Source organism: Bombina bombina, chromosome 5, assembly GCF_027579735.1.
Source record: "Bombina bombina isolate aBomBom1 chromosome 5, aBomBom1.pri, whole genome shotgun sequence".
NCBI classification, from domain to species: Eukaryota; Metazoa; Chordata; class Amphibia; order Anura; family Bombinatoridae; genus Bombina; species Bombina bombina.
In genome coordinates this window covers 1,142,572,797-1,142,585,135 of record NC_069503.1, presented here as the reverse complement: position 1 = coordinate 1,142,585,135, position 12,339 = coordinate 1,142,572,797, and the positions used below count along the sequence as shown (strand labels likewise).

Sequence of the window (12,339 nt, the reverse complement as noted above, 5' to 3'; positions counted from 1 at the left end):
CTCACATACTCTTATCCAGTTTCCTATCCTGTAGCGGTGTGCGCATTCACTAGTTCACATGTCCTGTACATTATAACTCTCATATGTTCTGTACGTAAAGTGTCCTCTCACACGCTTATCCAGTTGCCTATCCTGTAGCTGTGTGCGCATTCACTAGTTCACATGTCCTGTACATAATAACTCCCATATGTTCTGTACGTAAAGTGTCCTCTCATACGCTTATCCAGTTGCCTATCCTGTAGCTGTGTGCGCATTCACTAGATCACATGTCCTGTACATTATAACTCCCATATGTTCGGCCCAGAGGCAGTACTTTTCTTCACTTTCTGCGATGAGATTTTTTTTTTAGTGAAACATTTTCTGCAGGTTATTTTTAAATAAAATTCAATTTTAAATTACACTAAGGCACCAGTTCAATTGCAATGTATTGATTAACTGGAGAATAAATATTTTTTTTTACATTTTATAATATAGTGCAGTAGTTGAAAATTGCATTGCAAATTAGCAATTCAAAATTCAAAAAAAAGAAAATTTTAAAATGTCTCTTGAATAAACATGTTTCCTTTTCTCTTGGTCTAACATAGAAATGTAGTAATAAAAAAAATGCAAAGCTCATACTAACGTCTTTCATTCAGAATAAACAGCTTTGCAGACTGGGAAAGACTAGGGTGCGGGTTTGATTTTTCTCTCTCAGAGCAAGTCAACAAGCAATGCGCTGCTGCTTTGCAGTGCTACTGCATATTTGACTGCTCACTTCAAACAGCACTTTGCTAAGGAAAACTTACACAGTGCAACCAGAGCACAGCTCTGTTTGAAGAGAACTGTCTAGTGTGGAGCAGCACTACAAAGTTCAAGCGCTAAAAGTGCCTGCATGTGTCCTGCTCTTTCTGCAAGCATGCTGCATTTTCTGCGATGACATCTCAGATCACTGTATGTTCTGCCTTGGGGATGTTCGGTACATAAAGTGTCCTGTAGCCGAACAAATGCTGCGCCGGTCTGGTTTACATCACAAACGCAGCTGCATTGTCATCTGTAAGAAATGTGCGACTGTTTCAGTAATCCTTAGTACGGTTTAGCATTACTTATTTGCTATTGGTATTTATTTACTGAGCGTTCTAGAACTGTATCTCTGACAATAACTTATGGCTGTATACAGAGAGTGCTTGAGCTCACACACAGCATGGAGGAGTCTTTTTTAAAGCTCACTTTATTTGTCCGTATGGAAGATAATCATTTAAACGTTTAGGTAAGTCAAAACTAAACTCTCAGGATTTAGATAGAGGATACAGTTTTAAACAACTTTCAAATTTACTTTATTTAATTTGTTTTGTTCTCTTGATATCCCTTGTTGAAAAGCATATTTAGGTAGACTCGAGCAGCAATGCACTACTGGGAGCTAGTTGCTTATTGGTGGTTGCACTTATATGCCTCTTGTCATTGGCTCACCTGAAGTGTTCAGCTCAGTACTGCTCCTTCAACAAAGGATATCAAAATAATTATAATGCAAATTTGATATTTGAGGTAGGATGGAAAGTTATTTAAAATTGTATGTTCATTTGTAGCTGTTATCCAATGAGCATTAGTAGGAAGTAGCTATCGGCCAATGAGCATTAGTAGAAGTAGCTATTGGCCAATGAGCATTAAGTAGGCGGTACTAACAACTGATACTGCTGTAGTAATTTTCATTTAAATTTAAAAACTTTTTCAGGTTGTTGGTACAATTTTTTTCTTTTTTGAGTTAAATGTCCATTTTAAAGTGATACTGAACGTAGATTTCAATATAAAACTAACATTAGCTGGCCTTGTTGTCTGCCGACTCAAGCCCTGATTGGCTCAGCACGATTAGGCAACTGGTGTGTGGAGTTTGGCTATTGAAAAACTATTGCAGTAAAAAAAAAACATTTATTGGTTATAAAAAGTTTAAATTTAGATGTTAGAAGTGTCTTGAATTTACAATGTGTTTACTGTTTCTTAAAAATGCCTAAGTTTCCATTCTATTCATACATTTCACATAGGCCGTGGTGATTCAGGTAAACTGCTGCTCTAGGCCTAGCTAAGCTTCTCTGATACTCTCTTTACAGATATTACGTACCTCCAATCCATCATGGCCGACAACGTGGACAAGAAATTCTATGAATATCTGCAGACTGTGGATGCTTCAGAAGTCACTTTATCCTCCTTTCAAGAGGGCTCCGTAGTGTTTGCCAGAGTAGGTATGGGTTGTACTTTTCCTTGTTTGTAAATGGCTGCACCAGAATATAACCTTGTGACCCCTAACATTTTATTCTGTGCATGCAAAATGCGTCGTTCCAGTTACCTCTTCTTGTGACCTTAAAGGGACATAAACCCCAACATTTTTTTTTCTCTTGATTCAGAAAGGACAACAATTTTTAACTAATTTACTTCTATTAAATTGTCTTGTTATCCTTTGTTGAAAAACAAGAAGGTCCGTTTAGGAGTGTGCACGTGTCTGCAGTAGTATATGGCAGCAGTTTTGCAATAATGTTATGCACTAGATGGTAGCACTATTTCCTGTCATGTAGTGCTCTAGACGTGTGCACATTGCCTATCTAGATATCTTTAACAAAGAATAACATGAGAATGAAGCATATTTGATGATAAAAGTAAATTAGCAACTTTTTTTTTTCTCTATCTGATTCATGAAAGAAAAAAAATTGGGTTTCGTTTCCCTTTTTTAAAGTACTTTTTTTTTTTTTTTTTTTTTTTCCTAGCAAAGGATACATTTCTTTCATGTAATTGGCAAGAGTCCATGAGCATGTGACGTATGGGATATACAATCCTACCAGGAGGGGCAAAGTTTCCCAAACCTCAAAATGCCTATAAATACACCCCTCACCACACCCACAATTCAGTTTTTACAGACTTTGCCTCCCTATGGAGGTGGTTAAGTAAGTTTGTGCTAAGATTTCTACGTTGATATGCTCTTCTCAGCATTTTGAAGCCCGATTCCTCTCAGAGTACAGTGAATGTCAGAGGGAGATCTTTTTCATAGGTTCTCTGTTATCGGTCGTAGAGATTCATCTCCTACCTCCCTTTTTCAGATCGACGATTTACTCTCATATACCATAACCTCTACTGATAACTGTTTCTGTACTGGTTTGGCTATCTGCTATATGTGGATAGGTGTCTTTGGGTAATTATGTTTTCATTACTTAAGACACACTCGGCTATGGTTTGGCACTTTATGTATTAATATAAAGTTCTAAATATATGTATTGTACTTATATTTGCCATGAGTCAGGTTTATGTATATTTCCTTTTGCAGACTATCAGTTTCATATTTGGGAAAACATATTTAGGAAAATATTTTTCTTACCTGGGGTTTAGTCTTTTTTTCAAATTGACTGCTTTTTTTTTATTCAATTATTGCGGGCAAAATTAGGCTTGCGAGGCGCAAAAATGCTGATGTTTATTGCACCATTCTTGGCGTGATAATTTTTTGGTGCGAAGGTACGTCCAGGGACGCAAGTTCATCATTTCCGGTGTCTTAGTTGATGCCGAGTTCTTTACACAAGGTTGCGTCTGCAGTGTCATTTCCGGATTTTGTTAGCGCCAAACAATTTCATTTTGCGTTGTGCGTCATACTTGGCGCCAAATAATTTCCTTTTTTAAAACCCCATTCCTATATGCCTCTTGCCTTTTTCTATGTCAGAGGGCTATGCTGTTTGCCTTTTTTCCTATTCCTGAAACTGCCATATAAGAAAATTGATAATTTTGCTTTTATATGTTTTTTCTCTTACATTTGCAAGATGTCTCAATCTGATCCTGTCTCAGAAACCAGTCGGATTCCTGCTGCCTGATAACAGTTCTACCAAAGCTAAGTGTATCTGTTGTAAATTTGTGGAGATTATATCTCCAGCTGTAGTATGTAATAGTTGTCATGATAAGCTTTTACATGCAGAGAATATATCTATCAGTAATAGTACAATGCCTGTTGTTCCTTCAACATCTAATGTACGTGATATTCCTGTCAATATAAAAGATTTTGTTGTTGATGCGATTCAGAAGGCTTTGTCTGCTATCCCGCCTTCTAATAAACGTAAAAGTTTTTTTTAAATCTTCACATAAAGTTGATGAAATTTCAAATGACCGACAAAATACTGAATTATCCTCCCCTGAAGATCTATCTGATTCAGAAGATCCTACCTCAGATATTGACACTGGCAAATCTACTTATTTATTTAAAATTGAATATATTCGTTCCTTGTTAAGAGGTGTTGATTACATTGGATATTGAGGAAACTAGTCCTCTTGATATTAAAACTAGTAAACATTTAAATTATGTTTATATACCTCCTGTGGTTACTCCAGAGGTTTTTCCAATTCCTGATGCTATTTCTGATATGATTTCTAAGGAATGGAATAGGCCGGGTACTTATTTTATCCCTTCTTCAAGGTTTAAAAAATGGTATCCTTTGCCAGCAGTTAGTTTGGAGTTTTGGCAAAAGATCCCCAAAGTTGATGGGGCTATTTCTACTCTTGCCAAACGTACTACTATTCCTATGGAAGATAGTACTTCTTTTAAGGACCCTTTAGATAGGAAACTTGAATCTTATCTAAGGAAAGCTTATTTATATTCTGGCTATCTTCACAGGCCTGCCATTTCTTTGGCTGATGTTGCAGCTGCATCAACTTTTTGGTTGGAAAGTTTAGCACAACAGGAAAAAGATCCTGGTTTGTCTAGCATTGTTCGCTTGCTTCAACATGCTAATCATTTTATCTGTGATGCCGTTTTTGATATCAAAATTGATGTTAAATCTATGTCTTTAGCTATTTTATCTAGAAGAGCTTTGTGGCTTAAATCTTGGAATGCTGATATGGTATCTAAATCTAGATTACTATCGCTTTCTTTCCAAGGTAAAAATTGATTTGATTCTCATTTGGATTGAATTATTTCAACTAGGGATGCACCGAAATGAAAATTCTGGACCGAAACCTATACCAAAAATTCAGGATGCCCCTGGCCGAAAACCAAATTATTATTTTTTTTCTCCTTTTTTTAACTACTGTGTGTGTGTGTGTGTGTGTGTGTAGCTGAGAGAGCTTGTAGGTGGGAAAGCTCCAACAAATGGGCATGGTCACTTGTACCGCGCAGGGCGTGATCTGCAGTGAAACTGGTGGCGCTCTACAAGGGAGAGCGTGGTTATAGCCAGACAACAATACGAGGTGGACATGTGTTTTGTTTTTGGGTGTAGTTATCCGTGCGATGGGCATGGCTGCACCTGATCGTCTCATTGTATCTCTGCCTAGTTCCTGGTTCGGGTCTCGCACTGACCTGTCAGATTATATGTTCGGAGCCCCAAATGGAGTCTGCCTGTCACCTATTACCAGGACCACCGGACTTAGCTACGACCTTACGTGCAAGGTGGTTATAGAAAGTTACTGTGCTTTTTTTTGTATACACTGTCTGGTGGGTGCTAATTTGTACCAACTGTGTGCAAGCTTGGGGCTTATGCATATATAGTGTGCACGCATATTTGCCTCAAGCGAATAGAATGTTTATGCACAAGAGGCTGATGTATAAGCACTGTATATAAGGCTTATACATATTCTCTGTGTGTGCTTAGGGCTGTGTCTGATAATATCAAGTGTTTATAAACATGTTACTTATCCTATTTTGAATACTGTATTCAGAACTTTGGTTTCCATCTAAAAAAAAAAAAAAAAGGGCACTGCTGGTTTCAAATATAATTATGTCATGGTACTTATGTGTGTGCTCTGTGTACCATGCCAGTGCTGTGCTGCTCACCTTATGGTAAGGATAGACATGTAACTCAATAGAACAAGGTAGGGCTGTACATTTTTAGCCATTTTGGGCCGAAATTGGAATTGCACATTTTCGGCGGCCCAAATTTTGGTGCATCGATAGTATTATTCTTTATTTAGTTCTGTGTAACAGAATCAGATTTAGCCGGGTTTTTTTTTGTTTTTTTTTTACCAATTATCAAAATAAAGTATAGTCCTAGAAAACTATTATATGCAAAACAGTAAGTCAAGTAATGAACTCAAACAGCAGCTCTAGGCTGGCATCAAATTTGAAATATGCTACACAATAATTTTACCGAAAATAAAAGGCAAAAAAAACGAAAACCGAAATAACCAAAAATGCCATTTTCGGCTGAAACTTTCTGCGGCCGAAATTTCGGTGCATCCCTAATTTCAACTGTCACTGGGGGGAAGGGAGTTTTTTTGCCTCAGGATAAAAGACCTAAGGGTAAATCTAAAGCTTCTAACCGTTTTCGTTCCTTTCGACAAAATAAGGAACAGAAACCCAATCCTTCCCCCAAAGAATTTGGTTCCAATTGGAAACCACCTTCAAGTTGGAATAAATCCAAGCCGTTTAAGAAACCAAAGCCAATCCCCAAGTCTGCATGAAGGTGCGGCCCTCATTCCAGCTCAGCTGGTAGGGGGCAGATTAAGATTCTTCCAAAATATTTGGGCAGATTCTGTCCAAAATCAATGGATTCAGAGTATTGTCTCAAGGGTACTGAATAGGATTCAGAGTAAGACCTACTGTGAAAAGATTTTTCTCACGCATCCCAGCAAATCCAGTAAGGGCTCAGGCTTTTCTGAAATGTGTTTCAGACCTTGAGCTTTCAGGGGTAATCATACCAGTTCCGTTTCAGGAACAGGGTCTGGGGTTTTATTTAAATCTATTCATTGTCCCAAAGAAAAAAAATTCATTTAGGCCAGTTCTGGATCTGAACATTTTGAATCATTTTGTAAGAGTGCCAACTTTCAAAATGGTGACTAATGACTATTCTGCCTTTTGTTCAGCAAGGTCATTATATGTCCACGATAGACTTACAGGCTGCATATCTTCATATTCCGATTCATCCAGACTATTTCTCCAACATTGGTGTGTCCGGTCCACGGCGCCATCCATTACTTGTGGGAATATTCTCTTCCCCAACAGGAAATGGCAAAGAGCACAGCAAAAGCTGTCCATATAGCCCCTCCTCAGGCTCCGCCCCCAGTCATTCTCTTTGCCGCTCTAAACAAGAGTATGTGGTGTTTAGTTGTAGTTTTTTATTCTTCTATCAAGAGTTTGTTATTTTAAAATAGTGCCGGTTTGTACTATTTACTCTAAAACAGAAAGGGATGAAGAGTTCTGTTTAAAAGAGGAGTATGATTTTAGCAGCAGTAACTAAAATCAATTGCTGTTCCCACGCAGGACTGTTGAGCCCAGAGAACTTCAGTTGGGGGGAACAGTTTGCAGACTTTTCTGCTCAGGGTAGGACTAGTCCATTTCTAACAAGACTGTGTAATGCTAGAAGACTGTCATTTTCCCTCTTGGGGATCGGTAAGCCATTTTCTTAGACTCTTAACAGAATGCAGGCTTATTATGGGCTATACACTGGTTGACACTCTTATGGGCTAAATCGATTGCTTTATTTAACTTTTTTATGAAGTTTGAAGTGATATTTCTAAACTTTTAGTGTGGGGAGCGTTTTTAGATGCCAGGCAGTCATTTAGACACCTTCCCAGTCAGGAAGGGCCTTTCACTATAGTAGGCAGAGCCTCATTTTCGCGCCATAATTGCGCAGTTTCTTTTGGATGCAGTGCATAAAAAATTGGAGGGTTTGCTTAAAAAGATTTTTGTTCAGCAAGGTTACCTCCTCCAACCAATTTCGTGCATTATTCCTGTCACTACGGCGGCGTGTTTCTGGTTCGATGAACTAGAAAAGTCGCTCAATAAGGAGACTCCATATGAGGAAGTCATGGACAGAATTCACGCACTTAAGTTAGCTAATTCCTTTATTTTAGATGCCGCTTTGCAATTAGCGAGATTAGCGGCGAAAAATTCAGGGTTTGCAATTGTGGCGCGCAGAGCGCTCTGGCTAAAGTCTTGGTCGGCGGACGTATCTTCCAAGACAAAATTGCTTAATATTCCTTTCAAAGGTAAGACCCTTTTTGGGCCAGAATTGAAGGAAATTATTTCAGACATCACTGGGGGAACGGGCCGTCTCCTAAAACTGCGGCCTCTAGACAAGAGGGTAACGCTTCCCAGGCCAAGCCAGCTTGGAAACCAATGCAAGGCTGGAACAAGGGTAAACAGGCCAAGAAGCCTGCTGCTGCTACCAAGACAGCATGAAGGGGTAGCCCCCGATCCGGGACCGGATCTAGTAGGGGGCAGACTCTCTCTCTTTGCTCAGGCTTGGGCAAGAGATCCGGAACAATTTTACCTACAATCCAGGAGGGTCAATATATGACTACCGTGGATTTAAAGGATGCATACCTACATATTCCTATCCACAAAGATCATCATCAGTTCCTAAGGTTCGCCCTTCTGGACAAACATTACCAGTTTGTGGCTCTTCCATTCGGCTTAGCTACTGCTCCCAGAATTCTTACAAAGGTGCTAGGGTCCCTTCTGGCGGTTCTAAGACCAAGGGGCATTGCAGTGGCATCTTATCTAGACGACATTCTAATTCAAGCGTCGTCTCTTTCCAAGGCAAAGGCTCATACAGACATTGTTCTAGCCTTTCTCAGATCTCACGGGTGGAAGGTGAACGTAGAAAAGAGTTCCCTGTCTCCGTCAACAAGAGTTCCCTTTTTGGGAACAATAATAGATTCTTTAGAAATGAAGATCTTCTTGACAGAGGTCAGAAAGTCAAAGCTTCTAAACGCTTGTCAAGTTCTCTCTATTCTGCAGCCTTCCATAGCTCAGTGCATGGAAGTAGTAGGATTGATGGTTGCAGCAATGGACATAGTTCCTTTTGCTCTAATTCATCTAAGACCATTACAACTGTGCATGCTCAGTCAGTGGAATGGGGACTATGCAGACTTGTCTCCCCAGATTCAAGTAGACCAGGTAACCAGAGACTCGCTCCGTTGGTGGTTGACTCAGGATCACCTGTCTCAGGGAATGAGTTTCCGCAGACCAGAGTGGGTCATTGTCACGACCGACGCCAGTCTATTAGGCTGGGGCGCGGTCTGGGACTCCCTGAAAGCTCAGGGTCTATGGTCTCGGGAAGAGTCCCTTCTCCCGATAAACATCCTGGAACTGAGAGCGATATTCAATGCGCTCCAGGCTTGGCCTCAACTAGCGAAGGCCGGATTCATAAGATTCCAGTCGGACAACATGACGACTGTAGCTTACATCAACCATCAGGGAGGAACAAAGAGTTCCTTGGCGATGAGAGAGGTATCCAAGATCATCAAATGGGCGGAGGATCACTCCTGCCACCTTTCTGCAATTCACATCCCAGGAGTAGACAACTGGGAGGCGGATTACTTGAGTCGTCAGACTTTCCATCCGGGGGAGTGGGAACTCCACCCGGAGGTCTTTGCCCAGTTAACTCAATTATGGGGCATTCCAGACATGGATCTGATGGCGTCCCGTCAGAATTTCAAGGTTCCTTGTTACGGGTCCAGATCCAGGGATCCCAAGGCGACTCTAGTAGATGCATTAGTGGCGCCTTGGTCGTTCAACCTAGCTTATGTATTTCCACCGTTTCCTCTCCTTCCCTGGCTCGTAGCCAGGATCAAACAGGAGAAGGCCTCGGTGATTCTGATAGCTCCTGCGTGGCCACGCAGGACTTGGTATGCAGACCTGGTGAATATGTCGTCGGCTCCACCATGGAAGCTACTTTTGAGACAGGATCTTCTAGTACAAGGTTTATTCGAACATCCAAATCTAGTTTCTCTGCAGCTGACTGCTTGGAAATTGAACGCTTGATTTTATCCAAGCGTGGATTTTCAAATTCAGTGATAGATACTCTGGTCCAAGCCAGAAAACCGGTGACTAGAAAGATTTACCATAAAATATGGAAAAAATATATCTGTTGGTGTGAATCCAAGGGATTCTCCTGGAGTAAGATTAAAATTCCTAAGATTCTTTCCTTTCTCAAAGAGGGTTTGGATAAAGGGTTGTCAGCGAGCTCTCTAAAAGGACAGATTTCTGCTTTATCTGTTTTGTTACACAAACGCCTGGCAGCTGTGCCAGATGTACAAGCTTTTGTACAGGCTTTGGTCAGAATCAAGCCTGTTTACAGACCCATGACTCCTCCTTGGAGTCTAAATTTAGTTCTTTCAGTTCTGCAAGGGGTTCCGTTTGAACCTTTACATTCTATAGATATCAAGTTACTATCTTGGAAAGTTCTGTTTTTGATTGCTATTTCTTCTGTTAGAAGAGTTTCTGAATTATCTGCTTTGCAGTGTGATCCACCCTATCTGGTGTTCCATTCAGATAAGGTCGTTTTGCGTACTAAGCCTGGTTTTCTTCCAAAAGTTGTTTCCAACAAGAATATTAACCAGGAAATAGTTGTTCCTTCTCTGTGTCCGAATCCAGTTTCAAAGAAGGAACGTTTGTTACACAATTTAGATGTAGTTCGTGCTTTAAAATTCTATTTAGCAGAACAAAGAATTTTAAACAAACCTCATCTTTGTTTGTCGTTTACTCTGGTAAGAGGAGAGGACAAAAAGCTACTGCTACCTCTCTTTCTTTCTGGCTGAAAAGCATTATCCGATTGGCTTATGAGACTGCCGGACGGCAGCCTCCTGAACGAATCACAGCTCACTCTACTAGGGCTGTGGCTTCCACATGGGCCTTCAAGAACGAGGCTTCTGTTGATCAGATATGTAAGGCAGCGACTTGGTCTTCTCTGCACACTTTTGCCAAATTTTACAAATTTGATACTTATGCTTCTTCGGAGGCTATTTTTGGGAGAAAGGTTTTGCAAGCCGTGGTGCCTTCCGTTTAGGTAACCTGATTTGCGCCCTCCCTTCATCCGTGTCCTAAAGCTTTGGTATTGGTTCCCACAAGTAATGGATGACACCGTGGACCGGACACACCAATGTTGGAGAAAACAGAATTTATGCTTATCTGATAAATTACTTTCTCCAACGGTGTGTCCGGTCCACGGCCCGCCCTGGTTTTTTAATCAGGTTTGAAAAATTTCTTTCTCTATACACTACAGTCACCACGGCACCCTATAGTTTCTCCTTTTTTTCTCCTAACCGTCGGTCGAATGACTGGGGGGCGGAGCCTGAGGAGGGGCTATATGGACAGCTTTTGCTGTGCTCTTTGCCATTTCCTGTTGGGGAAGAGAATTTTCCCACAAGTAATGGATGACGCCGTGGACCGGACACACCGTTGGAGAAAGTAATTTATCAGGTAAGCATAAATTCTGTTTTTCAGTTTCTGAGATTCTCTTTTCTAGACAAGCATTAGCAATTTGTTGCTCTTCCATTTGGCCTAGCGACAGCTCCAAGAATCTTTTCAAAGGTTCTCGGTGCCCTACTCTGTAATCGGAGAACAGGGTATTGCGGTGTTTCTTTATTTGGACGATATCTTGGCACTAGCTCAGTCTTTACATTCTGCAGAATCTCACACGAATCAACTAGTGTTGTTTCTTCAAAGACATGGTTGGAGGATCAATTTACCAAAAAGTTCCTTGATTCCTCAGACAAGGGTCACCTTTTTAGGTTTCCAGATAGATTCGGTGTCCATGGCTCTGTCTCTAACAGACGAGGCGATTAAAATTGGTTTCAGCTTGTCGGAACCTTCAGTCTCAATCATTCCCTTCAGTAGCTATGTGCATGGAAGTTTTAGGTCTCATGACTGCAGCATCAGAAGCGATCCCCTTTGCTCATTTTCATATGAGACCTCTCTAGCTTTGTATGCTGAATCCATTGGTGCAGGGATTATACAAAGATATCACAATTAATATCCTTAAATCCCAATGTTAGACTCTCTCTGACTTGGTAGTTAGATCACCATCGTATAGTTCAAGGGGCCTCTTTTGTTCGTCCAACCTGGACTGTGATCACAACAGATGCAAGTCTTTTAGGTTGGAGTGCTGTCTGGGGATCATTGTCAGCACAAGGGGTTTGGAAATCTCAAGAGGCGAGGTTACCAATCAATATTTTAGAACTCTGTGCTATTTTCAGGGCTCTTCAGGTTTGGCCTCTGTTGACGAGAGAACCATTCATTTGTTTTCAGATGGACAATATCACAACTAAGGCATATGTCAATCATCAGGGTGGGACTCAAAGTCCCCAAGCTATGAAAAAAGTATGCTTGGACGGAATCCAGCTCCTATCAAATTTCTGCGGTTCATATCCCAGGTGTAGACAATTGGGAAGCAGATTATCTCGGCCGTCTGACTTTATATCCGGGGGAGTGGTCGCTCCATCCAGATGTATTTTTTCAGATTGTTCAGATGTGGGGTCTTCCAGAAATAGATCTGATGGCTTCTCATCTAAACAAGAAACTTCCCAGGTACTTGTCCAGGTCCAGGGATCCTCAGGCAGAGGCGTTAGCAGTTCCTTGGTGTTACCAACCTGCTTATATCTTCCCGCCTCTAGTTCTTC

At 40.8% G+C, this 12,339-nt stretch overlaps 1 protein-coding gene across 1 annotated transcript in view; it reads left to right on the top strand.

Moving 5' to 3' along the window:
- The window catches only part of NAPRT (nicotinate phosphoribosyltransferase), a 341,546-nt gene that overhangs the window by 37,107 nt on the left and 292,100 nt on the right, over window positions 1-12,339 (top strand). The window contains exon 2 of the mRNA XM_053715969.1: window positions 2,082-2,209. Coding sequence (XP_053571944.1) covers window positions 2,082-2,209 — 128 coding nt within the window. The remainder of the gene's footprint in view (window positions 1-2,081; window positions 2,210-12,339) is intronic.